The sequence below is a fragment of the Kogia breviceps genome, chromosome 6 (assembly GCF_026419965.1).
Source record: "Kogia breviceps isolate mKogBre1 chromosome 6, mKogBre1 haplotype 1, whole genome shotgun sequence".
In the NCBI taxonomy this organism is placed as follows: Eukaryota; Metazoa; Chordata; class Mammalia; order Artiodactyla; family Physeteridae; genus Kogia; species Kogia breviceps.
The window spans coordinates 54,988,100-55,003,573 of NC_081315.1; the positions used below are offsets into that span (position 1 = coordinate 54,988,100).

Sequence of the window (15,474 nt, forward strand, 5' to 3'; positions counted from 1 at the left end):
TACAGATCAAGGTAAGGGCTTTGGATTTTACTCTGAAGGAGTTGCAAAGCCATTGGAGGGTTTTGACCAGAGAAGTGACATAGTCTGATCACATTTTTAAAGGCTCGATCACCAATAACCACTAGGTAGATAATGGGTGCTAGGGAGGCAAGGGTGGAAGCAGGGAGAGACTACTGAACTTGCAGTGAGAGGCAATGGTAGTCACGGTAGAGGTGGAGAAACATGGTGGGTTTCTGAATATATTCTGAAGGTAGAGTAAAAAGAGCTTACTGATGGCTTGGATATGTGAGATGAGAGAAAGAGAGAAGTAAAAGATGACACCAAATTTTTTGGCCTAAGCAAATGGAAAAATGGAAATGTCGATCCGGTGGCAGGGTCTGGGGAAGGGGCGGCAGGCGCCATGTCGGGCCACGAAGGTGGCAAGAAGAAGCCCCTGAAGCAGCCCAAGAAGCAAGCCAAGGAGATGGACGAGGAAGATAAGGCATTCAAGCAGAAACAGAAGGAGGAGCAAAAGAAACTCGAGGAGCTAAAAGCGAAGGCCGCGGGGAAAGGCCCCCTGGCCACAGGTGGAATTAAGAAATCTGGCAAAAAGTAAGCTGTTCTTTGTGCCTGAGGCAATGATGATCTTTAGTTCCATTCCTGTTTAAACATCCGGATTAAACATTTGGATTCCATGCCATAACATCTGTTGCCACCTATAGCTAGAATGAAGTGTTGTCTTGGAACCTATTGTACATTTAAGAATAAACTTTTGTTAAAAAAAAAAATCAAAAAAAAAAAAAAGAAAAAAGAAATGTCACTTGCTGAAATAAAATGACTGCAGGAGGAAGACCTTTTAGAAGGAAAATGAGGGGTTCATTTGAAGATGTCAGGTTTGAGATGCTCTATAGGCATCCAAATGAAACAGACAACTGTAAAATTGGATATAAGCAAGAAGTCCAGAGGGAGGTTATGATGGTGATAATTAAAGTATTTAAAACCAGGAAGTTAGGGAGCTCACGTGAGGACCACGTATGGAAAGAGAAGACTGGATATGCAAGGATTGAGCCCAGGGCACCCGAAAATTTAGGGCTTAGGGAAAATAAGAGGGAACCAACAAAGGAGACAAGAGGAGCCACTGGAGTAGGAGTAAAACAAAGAGAGTGGTATCTTGGACACAAATGGCACTTATAATCATGACTTCACATCATTTATAAAAAGGTGGAATATTATTCAGTATGTTCTTTTTAAGATATGGCAGTTAAGTTAGCTAAAATGCATAGTATTTTTTAAAGATATTCACTAAAACATAATTTAAATAGGCTTTATAAGTTACACTAGTTATTTTGAAAATTCAGGTATGGTAATACTGGAGTTTCCAAAGTGCATTCTGATGCACTACGGGCACCCAGGACAAAAGCTCAAAAGTGCAAAAGAATAACTCATTTGGTTTTCAGCTTACATTGCTATTTTGCTGTATTTCACTGATTTTTAAGACACATATTTTTAACATGTTGACAGCTCTAAAATCAGGATGTGTCTCACAACGGAGGTGAGAAGAAGCATGGTGTTATAATTGGCAGTGATTTTTTTTTTCTTTTACAGTGTATGACAAAATAAAACTATAAAAATAAAGGTGTTATATAAAATAATAAACATAAAAATGAAGGTACATTATATAATCAGGTGATTATAAACTTGATAATATAACTTCTTATGACTATAACTAAGGTTCAGAGTCTCACATACTAAATTGTGAAATAAAGACAAGAAACCAAGTCAACATTAGCCTACTGCCATTGCATTAGGCATGCAACCATCTCCCCCTAGAGGCTAAGAGGATTCTCGCCACTCAGGCACAGAGCTGGGAGAGATGTTATCAGCAACCCTTCACATTTTCTCTTAAGTTTCTTAAGCTGCAGCCCAGAAGAAACACACTGACATGAAATGAGGCAGAGCAATAGTTTTCCCACATGAAAAGAGTATTAGAGAATAACTCCCTGCCCCAGCCACACCACTTCACTACTACACAAAGCCAGCTTTTTACATAAAATCAATAAGCCACTGCCTTAGTTCCCACCAGCATCACCCCTTGTCTGGACTACTGAACTGCTTTCTAACCAGCCAACCCACTGCCTGACTTTTACTACTCCTAACCCACATGCAATCCATCAGCAAACCCTGTAATATTTATCTTCAAAATATCTCCAGAATGCCATAACTTCTCATTTTCATGCCATCATTCTCTGTTGCAATAATCCTCCTACCTTTTCTCCTCCTTCTATATTTGTTTCCCTGTTAGTTAATTCTCAACACAGACTCAAGGTGATCCTTTTCTTGTTTTTAACATTAGAGGATATCTTTTAATTTTAAATTTTTATACAGTTTCTAAAGGTTACTTTCCATTTACAGTTATTACATCAACTTCCTCCCTATATGCTCCTCCCCCACTTAAGCCTCCGCACCCTGAGCTGGCAGAATACACTGCCAGGCAATGTTCATCCAGAGCGCTGACAACACATCGAAGCAAGGAAGAAAACTCAAGAAGGAAATAAAGAAGTCACACCGAACCACAGTTTGAAGAAAGATTGTGCTGACGAGGAGTTCTAGAAGATGAAAATCCTCACTGGTGATCACAAATCAAAGGGTATGAGGATAAAGTTGAAGGAGCATTCAATTTTCATAATGTAAGGCAGCCTTGGATAAAGCTGACAGAATTATATACATTAGTGGGACTTATAAATATATTCATTATGGGGAAAAAAGTAAAGGTCATACTTTATTAAATTTAGTTGTAAACCAATTTGTCATCCCTGTAAATAACACAAGTAAATATACAAATTAAATGCATGGCATTTGCTTTTTTGTAAAAAAAAATCTATACTAGAACGATCCAGAGTGATCCTTTTCAAAGGTAAGACTATGCCAACCTTCTGCCCTGAACCCTCTAACAGCATCATTTGTCCTCAGAGTAAAAGCCAATGTCCTTACAATGGCTGACAAACCTCTACATCTGCTATCAGCAAATTAGAATCCACCTGGTTTTGTTTTTTTAAAAAGTGTTGTTTTCTACTTGGTACACAGCCACATCCCATCCATTTCCATATTGTCTGTGACTCTTTTCATGCTACAACAGCAGTCATGAGTTGGTTATTCATTTACTGATAATGTTATTAGTACTATGCAACAAGATATAGCTTTTGATTCATCACAATTTCAGGAGAACTAATGCTTATGAGAAAATAAATCCAAATGAGAGAAAACCTAGGCTTCTCAGGGGCTGTACATAGTGGGGCCGGTCATACTTCAGGTGTGGGGAAGTGCAAGGGAAGTGTGAGCATAAACTTCAACAGGGAGTTGGCTATTCAGGGAAGAGGGGAGGGGGGAATTAATGGGAAGACAAATTTACCCAAGAAAGTAACTGAGGTTTTAGCAGCTGTCATGAATGCCATGGAATTTGTGGAGACAGTGGAACAAATAACTAGAAATACTCTAGAGTGTTTCTCTGAAGCTTCTTATGTGTTAGACTCTATAAAATCTCTGGGCCACCTTCTTTAAGAAAATGACACCAAAGCTCTACATTATTCATCAAGGCTTCTGGAATTGGATTTCTGTTCCCTTTGATTTAATTCCATGTAAAGACTGGGCGTGGTACATCCATTTTTATTTATGTTACATTTGCCAACATTTTTTTAAGGCTTAGTATGTGCTGGGAACTGTACTATGTGCTTTGCATGAATTATCCAATTAAATCCTCCCCCCCGCCCGGGACTTCCCTGGTGGCACAGTGGTTAAGAATCCACCTGCCAATGCAGGGGACACGGGTTTGAGCCCTGGTCCGGGAAGATACCACATGCTGTGGAGCAAGTAAGCCTGTGCACCACAACTACTGAGCCTGCACTCTAGAGCCCACGAGCCACAACTACTGAGCCCACGTGCCACAACTACTGAAGCCCGTGTGCCTAGAGCCCGTGCTCTGCAACGAGAAGCCACCGCAAGGAGAAGCCCACACACCGCAACGAAGAGTAGCCGCCACTCGCCACAACTAGAGAAAAGCCCGCACGCAGCAACAAAGACCCAACACAATCAAAAATAAATAAAATTAAATCTTAAAAAGAAAAATCCTCCCCCAAATAAGCAATTTAGGGATTATTTTTTCCTGATTTTCACAGATGAGGAAATTGGGGCTTGAGGGGGTAAATAAATGTGCTCGAGGTCACAGTGGGTAGGTTGTAGAGTCAAAATCTGAACAGTCAGATTGGCTCTCTGACTGCGAGTACCGATAGACTTGTTTCCTGAGCGAGGACCTCACAGTAGAATGGGGAAGACAAGGCATGGGGGGTACAACGGGAAACAGAGGAGTGATTAGCATACAACTTGGAATCTCACAACTCTTCCCTCTAACTTAGGTGTGTCACACTCTCACAATGAATGACCTCCTCCCGCTCTAACATTCTCCTTTAACATCTTCAGTGGCTCACTGAGAATACGGTTTGTATTTTATGATCTTTGTTTTCATATGTCCAGAACAGCCCCTGGCAAATAGTAGGTTTTATTAAATATGTGTTGAATTAGTTCTAAGACCTAGAATAATATTTTAATCTGTATGCCTTTTTGGGTCAAAGGGTGATATTTAGAATAACAGCAAGGAGCCTAAACTGCCTCATCATGGGTTGCTCCTTTGGATAGAGGTGCAGAAAACTATTATTTAAATTACAAATATTACCTAAGAGGGATAACACATTGAACAATAATTGGCCACTGAAATTATTGTTAAAATAGAATTTTTAGTTTTATCATCAGAGTCTGAAAGAGCCTCAGGGGAAATGACACAGGAGGAGTTTCGATGATGAACGATAAAGACTCTGGGTAACAAGAAAGGAGAGAAGAGCTTGGCAAAAGAGGAGAAAGAAGCTTAGGAAAATTATTTTACCCATGACTTTATTGTTTCTGCTTTCATGTAATTATCATGTGTTTCAAGACAGGGCTAAAATTCTGTAACATATGAAATTGAAAGCCCTTCCCCATAAGGTTCACTCTCTGTTAAACTTCTGTCTTTGACATACAATATAATATCTAACCTTCTTCTCTTAGCCCCCACCAAGAAACCAAAGCAGTTCTCAGAACTGTGCGTTCCCATTAGCACCGAAAATTGCTTATCTGGAGAAATAGCAACAATCTCCCCCGCACTCCACCTTCCTGGATTTATTTTCCTTAGTATTCAAGAGCAGGACCCCTCCAATCTGTAAGTAGAAGCTACATACTACCCAGAACTCATATGCCAAGACATCTGATTTTATTGTTAGAAATTGGCAGGCTATCCCACACTTGCAGGTCTAATTCTTCCTCTAAAGACCACTGTTGTCATACAGACAATGTCTCACAAGTAGCATCTAATGCATTGCTTTTGCCTTTTGGTTAAATAAAAAATCATGTTACGCAATCCCAAGACAGTCACATAAATAACACCTTATAAGAAAGAAAGTCTGTAAGGAATATATTCTGGATTCAGGTACTGGGATATTTGGCAAAAGCTTGGACTTGTGGTGAAACTGGGAATGAAATATGAATAGTATTTGATTTTTGGCTATTTGAAGCCTAGGGAAATCAATCCCAGAATCTCCAACTATTATAAGCATACCTGAGATGGGTGGAAAAGCCTAGGCAAGTACAGACTGGTAAAGTCAGAGTTAGGTTTAGTGCCACTTGATCAATTTCACTATTCCTGCTTATCAAGGCACCTACCCAGTTTATTTCAAAGGCCAAGATAACAGAATTCATCAAAAACATGCATTAGAGAACTTACCATACCTATACATTTTTTCACTCAGATTATTAAAGTGCATCTTTCTCCTCTTTCCAACTCTATAATTTTTCTTGAAGTTCAATCCAAGTAAAGATGTTCTAAGGTTTTAGGGGAATATTCTCTCACTAAACTCAGACCATTTTGCACACAGAAAAAGAAGTGAAATTCAAAACACTGGGTCTCCTCTTTATTTGGTTTCATGGCTGCCTAGGGAATAATAAAAAGCCATGCCACAAATGTTTATTTCCTGCACTGATGAATCAGAATGTCGTATTGTTAAGTGAATGGTGAAATCCATATTAATTAATGGTTAAAAGGCAAAAACAAACTAAAAACCCTCAATAATATTATTGTTAATGTTCAACTCCATAAAATACATCAGAAATATAAGGGATGATTCTGAAGAGTAGGCTGTCTTAATTAAGATGCAGTTGTTCAGTTTCTATAAACATGTGAATTCCTTTTAAGCTTGACTTACATTTCTTTCCTTTATTTGTCAATATACTGTACTACATAATGATTTAAGCAGCTATATACTGCTTTTAATCCCAAAGATGATGTACTATTAGCATAAAATGTAATATTTTTGAGTGCTTTAATTCAGAACTATTTTTGTTTAGTTTTGTTTTGTTTTGTTTTTTCAGATCTCCACACTGAATTCAATTTCTTAAGTGTGTATTGCCTGAGCCACCATGTGGGTCATTTTTCTTCATTCTAATACTATTAGAATGTATTAGAATGAGAAAAATCATTCCTAATACTATTGAAACTTGTACTAGTCAGTGTTTTCCAGAGAAACAAAACCAATAGGAGACATTTTTAAAATTTATATTTGTATTTTTATTGTATAAAGAGATTTATTATAAGGAATTGATTTTCATGATTACAAAAGTTAAGAAGACCCAAAATCTGCAGTCAGCTGGTCAAAAGAGCTGATGGGGCTTCCCTGGTGGCGCAGTGGTTGAGAGTCCACCTGCGGATGCAGGGGACATGGGATCGTGCCCCGGTCTGGGAGGATCCCACATGCCGCGGAGCGGCTGGGCTCGTTGGCCATGGCCGCTGGGCCTGCATGTACGGAGCCTGTGCTCCGCAATGGGAAAGGCCACAGCAGTGAGAGGCCCGCGTACCGCAAAAAAAAAAAAAAAAAAAGAGCTGATGGTGTTAGTTCCAGTCTGAAATCTGGTAGACTTGAGACCAAGAGGAGCCAATCTTTCAATTCAAGTACAAAGACTAAGAAAGGAAAAAATACCAATGTCCCAGCTCAGCACTCAGGCAGGAAGAGGTCCCTGTTATTCTTGGGAAGGTCAGTCTTTTTATTCTATTCAGGCCTTTAGACTGAATGAGGGCCACCCACATTAGGGAGGGCAACCTGCTTTATTCAGTCTACTGATTTCAATTGTTAATCTCATCAAAAAAACACCCTCACAGACACAAACAGAATATGCTTAACCAAATATGTGGGTACCCTTTGGCCCAGTCAAGTTGACACACAAAATTAACCATAACATAATTTGAGCATATCCTTCAGTTTGGCTATTTTTCTTCTCCAAATTCTGACTCTCCGGGCATAGTGAAAGAAAATGGAAGGGGGCCACACAGGGACCACAACTCAGGATGGTCTTCCTGGTCCTTAATCAAACCATGTGAAAACAGTTTCCACCACTTTTTTTTCCCCACCATTTTTTTTTTTTTAAACTTTTTTTTTTTTTTTTTTTTTTTTTGCGGTACGCGGGCCTCTCGCTGCCGCGGGGTCTCCCATTACAGAGCACAGGCTCCGGACGCGCAGGCGCAGCGGCCACGGCTCACGGGCCCAGCCGCTCCGCGGCACGTGGGATCCTCCCGGACCGGGACGCGAACCCGCGTCCCCCGCATCAGCAGGCGGACTCCCAACCACTGCGCCACCAGGGAAGCCCTCCCCACCATTTTTAAACATTCTCAATATCAGTTCTGCTGAGTTTTTGCCTTTTCTACAGCACATAAAATGCTTCCTCACCTACCCATTTATGCCACCAATGGCATAGGCACCTAGAGGGTTTCACATGCATAAGTTTCATTACATGATTGGTTCCTTGAGCTGATCTTACCAGCCTCTATGAAGATTCTCTCAATTATCTCTTGTTCCCAACCAAGCAGAACAATCTGAACAATCCAACCCATTCAGGGCCTCCTAATAATTATAACAATTATGTGCACACATTCTACCTTTGGGGTCTGTTTTTATTTTTAAAGTCAAAGATATGTCTATTCTTTAATTTGACTCCAAATTAAAGATTCCACCATAGTGCTGATGCCTCATACAATTAATCTAATAGTGCTTTTCTGATCAATTTTCTTGCATTAAGTGAAATGCCTTTAAACGTCTCAAATAAATAGGCTATGAATAACAAACAACAGCCTAGAAATTATCATTTTGAGAAATAAAAGAACTTAGAGTCACTAAGAGCCCAAATCAAGAGTTCTTATTCTACATTTACATGAAAAAAAAGTTTGTTGCTTATTTCTATATATTAATGATACCAAGAAGCCTTTCTGCTCTCACTAAAAGTAAATGATGCAATCTGTATGATTCCATTGGATAAAATTCATCTGAATGGTAATACATTACATAAGGCTGAAATTGAACAAGAGGGAAGGCACCACTGCCAGCTCCTCCATGGTTTAGAACCCCATTCTTCTCTCAGATTCAGTTGTTCCTAACACTCATATCATGCTTCTGTATATCAACAACTCTTCCAAACACTTTATATCTATCAGCTCATTTATCTTCAGAACAATTCTATGACATAAATTATTTTCATTCCTATTTCACATGTGAGGCAAAAGAGGCACAGAGAGGTTAAGTAATTCATGTAAGTCACACAGATAGTTTGTATGAGATGAGACTCAACCCAGGGAGTATGGTTCCAAAGTATATGATATTAGCCATACTGCATATTCCCTTTCTATCATGTACCACACATGGTAGCTCTAGTCTAACATGCAATCCAAGTTAGGCTACCAGCTTTGATCTGTATATGAAATATCAGCAAAGTTTCATTTCCTTCTTAATTTTTAGATAAAGAAAAGTATAAGCAGAAATGAAATATTTTCTTTCTGCACTCCATCATTTTATCCTTGGGAGCATGCACCCCTTTTGGAGCCCTCTGGCTAAGATATCTGGCCCATCTTCATCTCCACAACACTCTTGCTACCTATGAAATTCCTTAAATTCCTGTTTCGGAAACTCTGAAACATTTTATTAGTCTTTTAATTCTCTCCTGATTTTTACTATTCATATAACCAAAAACCCTTCCAGCATTTATGCATTTCCTTTTAAAAAACCCAACTTGGAGAAGTGTGAGATGGGAGGTGGAACTAACCAATGCTTCCTGAATGCTGTCCATTTTGTGTATTATAACTCATTAATTTCATAAGCATTTGGCCAATCAAAACAAGCCTTTATAAATTAAGCAAAATCAGTCATTTTTCTCATCCTCTTCGTATCTTTAATCAATAATTCTCTTGATTCTTACATAAACTTCCTGGTTTTAAGATTTTTTTAATTTTTTTCTAGATAAAACTTGGTGAATTTCACCTACCAACTCCTTGATTTGCTCTTGACACTGCTTCCCAGATTTCAAATACATGGAAAGAACTTCAGGCTCTCTCCTCTCTTCACAATGATTCCACTTCTTTAAGAACTGCTCACGGCACCATACACACACCCCACCCCACCCCCCGTGCACACACGTGACCCTGACTAGGCTAAATATATTTTTCTTATTAGCAATTTGGAATAAAGGTTCAGAGACAGCTAATTAGCTTCTACCATATGACCAGAACCAATATAATTCCAGCTTGAGAACTGGGGGTAGCCATCTACCCCCAAGCACACAAAGAAGCAGATAATTCCAGTTGATAGAAAAGAATAAAGCAGTATGGTGAGCAAATCAGAGACTAGAGACTGAAGAAAAAAAATTGTTGCCTGGGACGGGATAGAGATTTATTTTTTAATTCCTATCCCAGCAGGCTATAGATTCAGATATTTGGGGGTTCCATGAGGTACCTAAATATTTTTCCAACAAATACTTTTTCTTGATTTTGTTGACTTTTTAAATTACCTCAAATTAGTTTCTTTTTTCATTAAAAATGAAAGTAATACTGTGCTTCCAATTTACCCTTAAAGACTATTTATGTCAATTCATGGCCTAACAAGGCCAGTTCTATACCAGCTACAAAAAATGTACTTTAGGAGAAATTCCACCCAATATATGCTGACATGCTGTAATTAATCCAATCCATTAGCACGATCAGTGACTGGCAGCATATGAAAGATGACACTCAGTTACCCTCAAAGTTGCCAGGATATGCAGTAGCTTAAGGAGGAAAGAACATTTAACAAAAAGAGAAAAACCAATATGACCAAACTGTGATGAAGATGGAGAGTGGCAGGTGCATTAAGAATCATTCAAAACTTCATTAGTAATTCAGGACTGTATCCTACAACCAATGAGAATGCAGTGTAGGCTGAATTATACTGCAGTAACCCCCAAATCCCAGTGGCTTAAGGAAAAAAAGTTTATTTTTCATTCATGCTATATGTCTATTGCGGGTTGAAAGGCACTCTTCTCCCCAAAGCCACTAAAAAATCGGGGCTGAAGGAAACCTGACTGACTTGTAACTTCACCATCAGGAATGTACTCACAGCACAGACCTCACAGCAGAGGAAAGGCATTTCGTGAGTTAGACTCTAGTTTCTCTCTTCTTCTGCCTAAAACTGACATGTCACTTCTGCCCACAGTCAATTGGCCAGAACTAGTCCCACAGCCTTCCTAACTCTAGGAGGCTGATAAATGTTAGGGAGCAGATGGAGGGTTTGGTGAGCATCCTTGTCTCTCCCACAAGTCACATGAACAGATTTGAATTTTTTTAAGATCCCCTTGTCTGCTGAGTAAAGACTAGGAACCAACATAGATGTGAGGAAACCAGACAATCATTGAGGTCCAAAAAGAGTGAGAAATGATAGTGGTTTGTAATGAAGGTGAAGAAAAACACAAAGATTTGATATACATTTTGGATGTAAAGTTGATAAAGCTTGGAGACTTGATTGTAGAAGTTGAGGGACAGGGAAGAATCAATATAACTTGTAAGTTCCTGAAATGAGCAACTGAATAAGTAAGTGGTAGAAAAGAGATTTTTGAGGGGCAAAATGAATTAGTTTCAGAAAATGTAAATCTTAATTGCCTGGAGACATCCAAGTAAAAGTGTCAAGTTCTTTATAAGATAAAGTCATCTCTTTAGGTAACTTCTCATTAATTTATTAAATAGAATATATGTTTAGTAAATTATTTTCTTTAAGATTAATGGTCTTGAATTTGGTATTTTTCAAATGCAATCAATTCAATAAATATTATCTGAATATGTTTAAGTATTTTATGAAATCTTGGGGGTCTTATTTTAATTGCTTCATTGAGCATACTTTCTACTTTCTAGAAGCCAAAAAATAACATGCTCTCAGTATAAACAGTATAAAGTGCCACACAAACAGTAGATAGCATTTTTATCATAATAATAATTGTACTTAACTCAGATTAAAGAATAGTAAAAAAGGGCCAAGATAACTTTATGAAATGTTATACCTCAGGGGGAAGATAGTGTCTGAAGTGTTCAGTAGCTCAATTTTACTATCTTCACACACACAGAAAACTTCATTGTGATGGAGGAAAAGAAGGAAACTAGGAGTCAGGAAATCTGAGTCTTAGCCTTGGCTATATTGCTAAACATTTATCACTTTACCATTAATTTACCTGAATCTCAGTACTTTTTTCTATAGTATGGGCATAAGAAAAGGATGACATGACCTGGATCAGTCTTTTCTGAACACTAATCAACAGATTACAAGTGGTTGATAAGTAAACTCTACTCATGTGACAAAATGAGGGGAAAATTAATAATGTAATTTTTCATGAACAAAACTTACTTAATAGAAAGGATTATCCTAGTGATAATATATATTTCTTAATTTTTTACCATGGAATACCTTTTCTTTTATGAAATGATGGCTATAGTAAGTATAAATTTTCCTTTTGTTTTCTTTTTTCTTCTTTTTTTTTTTTTTTTTTTTTTTTTTGTGGTACGCGGGCCTCTCACTGTTGTGGCCTCTCTTGTTGTGGAGCGCAGGCTCAGTGGCCATGGCTCACGGGCCTAGCCACTCCGCGGCATGTGGGATCCTCCCGGACTGGGGCACGAACCCATATCCCCTGCATCGGCAGGCAGACTCTCCACCACTGCGCCACCAGGGAAGTCCCATCATTACCTTTTAAGTTTAAAAAAACTGACATTTTTTTCTCAAAATAAGTATCAGCAAGAGTTAAAGTATAAAAACCATCAACTCACAAAGTCTCTCCCTTCTCCACAATGACCACAGGCATTAGAAATAACCAAATGCAGGTGATAAAGGAAGACACTAATGTATGAGTAGGTACAGAGGGGCATAGCTATTCATTGTTTGGCTTTTAAGAGAAAGTTTAGGAAAGAAATTCTGAGGAATAATTGGACTGAACTCACTGGAAATTAACATTTTATCTTCTTTGGGCAGACACGGGAAAAATGGCAAGTTTTCTGTAGACTTAATACAGAAATGGACATTCTATATTTAAGCCTGAAATTTGCATCTAAGTCTTCTTCTGCATGTTGATTCACAAAAACAGATGATGTTACTATTTATGCCACTGCTGCTTAGTTGTTTCTTTCTAAGTCTTAAAAGAATAACAATCATAGTAACTCTATGATCCCTCAATACAGCAGAATAAGCAAATCTAGAATAAATAGCATATAAAAAGTAAGAAATCAGTTTAGTTTGCTCAATTTAACAAATATTTCTTTAGCATCCAATCCTACTACAAGACAGATGTGAGGTTCCAGATATACAACAATAAATAAAACACAGTCCTTATCTTAATAAATCTGGGGAAGCAGGAGGGAAGAAAATGTTCCTGTGGAGAGAGAAATACTAACTCAACTATAGAACACTATATATTCAAGTTTTTAAAGTCTGCCCTTTCTCTTTTAGCCTCTGGCAATAAGTGAATGTTTTTTCTAGAACAATCTCAAAATCTAAAAAAATAAATGGTGCTGATGAACCTACAGGCAGGACAGGAAAAGACACAGACATAGAGAATGGACCTGAGGACACCAATAGGGGGAAGGGTAAGCTAGGGATGAAGTGAGAGAGTGGTTAGTTGTGGTCATGGTAACTCCTGGCATAAAAAGTATAACTGGTCACATAGTTGAGACAGTCCCCATATGCAAAATAAATCACTCCAACACCAAACCCCCTAGAAGCCCCCAGATAAGGTCCATTCAGACCAGAGGGACATATCCTGGGGAAGGTTTGCAGACTGATTTCACTGTGATGCTGAGAGTATCAGGAATTTCAGATATCTCCTGGTGCTAGTAGACACATTTTCTGGGTGGACAGAATCATTCCCTACTAGAACTGAAATGGCAGCTGAAGTTGCTAAAAGAAATAATCCCCAGGTCTGGGCTCTTAGGATCCCTACAAAGCGATAATGGTCCAGCATTTGTGTCTCAAGTGATAAAGGGGTTAACAAGTGCCCTAGGCATAAAATGAACCTTTAAGTCAGCCTGGTGACCCCAATCATCGGGGAAAGTAGGGAGATTCAATCAGACCTTGAAACTGGCCTTAGACAAACTATACCAGGAGACTCAAGAAAATTGGATTAAATTGCTTTTGATTGCCCTAAAAGAAAAATTAAAGTGTGTTTGAATTCAGGTATGGTAGACCCATTCCCCAAGCCCAAGAGAAGGGACACCTTAACCCCCTCAAAATGGAACAACTCAAGTGTGCCCTCCAGGTAGGAGAAACCATGAAAGCCCTCACAGAATATGGTAACCACGTGCTGCCCACACCCACTGACCTGGCTTTCCACTCTTTCTGGTCAGGAGACTGGGTGAACCTAAAAACCTGGAAAACCGGCAGTCTGCAAGATCAGCTCACTCCTAAAGGGAACTGACCCCACTTGGTGTTCCCAACCACCCATTCTGCCCTGAAGTTGCAGGGGATCACTTTGTGGGTACATCACACTACAGTAAAAACAGACCCTAAGGGCTTCCCTGGTGGCGCAGTGGTTGAGAGTCCGCCTGCCGATGCAGGGAACACGGGTTCGTGCCCCGGTCCGGGAAGATCCCACATGCCGTGGAGCGGCTGGGCCCGTGAGCCATGGCCTCTGAGCCTGCGCGTCCGGAGCCTGTGCTCCGCAATGGGAGAGGCCACAACAGTGAGAGACCCGCGTACCGCAAAAAAAAAAAAAACAAAAAAAAAACACAGCAACAGGCTCCCTGGACTATTTCCCCTGTGAATCTTTCTCTGCTTCCGAAAAACAACAAAAGTGTGACCAGGGGTATTCAAGCCATGGCAGTGAGCCTTCACATCAGGTCACACAGGTCTTGTGCCTACAGGCGAAAGACCTAGATACCTTTATTTTTAGAATAATTTGTCACTTGACCGTCATTGTCTTGCTAATATTTGGGCCATGTATTTTATTTTTAAATTTAATTTTATTTATTTTTGACTGCGTTGGATCTTTGTTGCTGCACACAAGCTTTCTCTAGTTGCGGCGAGCAGGGGCTACTATTTGTTGCAGTGCACGGGTTTCTCGTTGCAGTGGCTTCTCTTGCGTAGCGCGGGCTCTAGAGCACAGGCTCAGTAGTTGTGGCTCAGGAGATTAGCTGCTCCGCGGCATGTGAGATCTTCCCGGACCAAGGCTCGAACCCGTGCCTCCTGCATTGGCAGGAGGATTCTTAACAACTGCGCCACCAAGGAAGACCTGAGCCATGTATTTTAAATAGTCCGGTGTTCTTTGTCTCCAAAAGGGTAAACAAATGGTGGTCGCTCAGGGATGCTGGCATTCAGGTCTGAGGCCTGGGGACAAACGTCTAAAGGCGGCTGGGGAGAAGCTCTGTTCCTCCCCCCGCTGTTATGACGATGTCCCAAACCTGCAGGAAATAGTTACAGACGCACCTGCACCCCTCAAGAATGAAGAGCAGGACAAAAGACAGAGGGGGGATTTGTCACCGGCAATGCCCATTAACAATTCCCGGAAAATAAAAATACAATCTGAGTAATAAAATCTTACCTTTTTTTTTTCCTTTTCCTTTGTGTTTTGTCTAGTTTCACTTGCTCGTAGGGGGCCGTGGGCTGAGGCCTTGCTCCGACCCCTCAAACCAGAGCTCCCAGCGCTGCGCACAACACCGCAATGCAAGATGGCTGCGACGGGCCGTACGCAGAGACGCTGCAACCAGCACTGCAATCTGAAACCTGAGCAGCACAGCTCTGCCTGCCTCGCTCACGCGAGAACTCCACTCTCTCCCCTCCCCGCTGATGAGATCCACATAAAGCAGCCTTTCCCATGGCCTGTCGGGTAGAGCAGCGGGCGGGCATGTGCAGCGCGAGCTCACACCTCTCCATTCTCTTACCAAAGAATAAAGCTTTTCTTTGCTTCTGACCGAACTCAGTCTCATTCTATTGCCTCAAACGACACTGGGCAGAGAGACCCTTATTGCGGACTTATTCAGGAGGACATAAGGACATAAAAGGACATAAAGACATAAAAGTAGAACAAAAGTCTCTAGCTTTACACGAAGTTATCTGCATATTTTGAAAACAATTTCACTATTTGGTGGGAATT

General features: G+C 40.0%; 1 protein-coding gene across 1 annotated transcript; it reads left to right on the forward strand.

The window, feature by feature from the left end:
* Positions 1–368: 368 nt before the first annotated feature.
* On the forward strand, positions 369–682 carry LOC131758747 (translation machinery-associated protein 7). Its single transcript, XM_059067220.2, has one exon. It carries the CDS (start codon positions 401–403, stop codon positions 593–595), a length of 195 nt encoding a protein of 64 aa, XP_058923203.1. The 5' UTR covers positions 369–400; the 3' UTR covers positions 596–682.
* The last annotated feature ends 14,792 nt before the right edge of the window (positions 683–15,474 follow it).

Excerpts from the sequence above, each read along its gene's own strand:
- LOC131758747 (XM_059067220.2), top strand. The coding sequence starts at position 401 with ATGTCGGGCCACGAAGGTGGCAAGAAGAAGCCCCTGAAGCAGCCCAAG.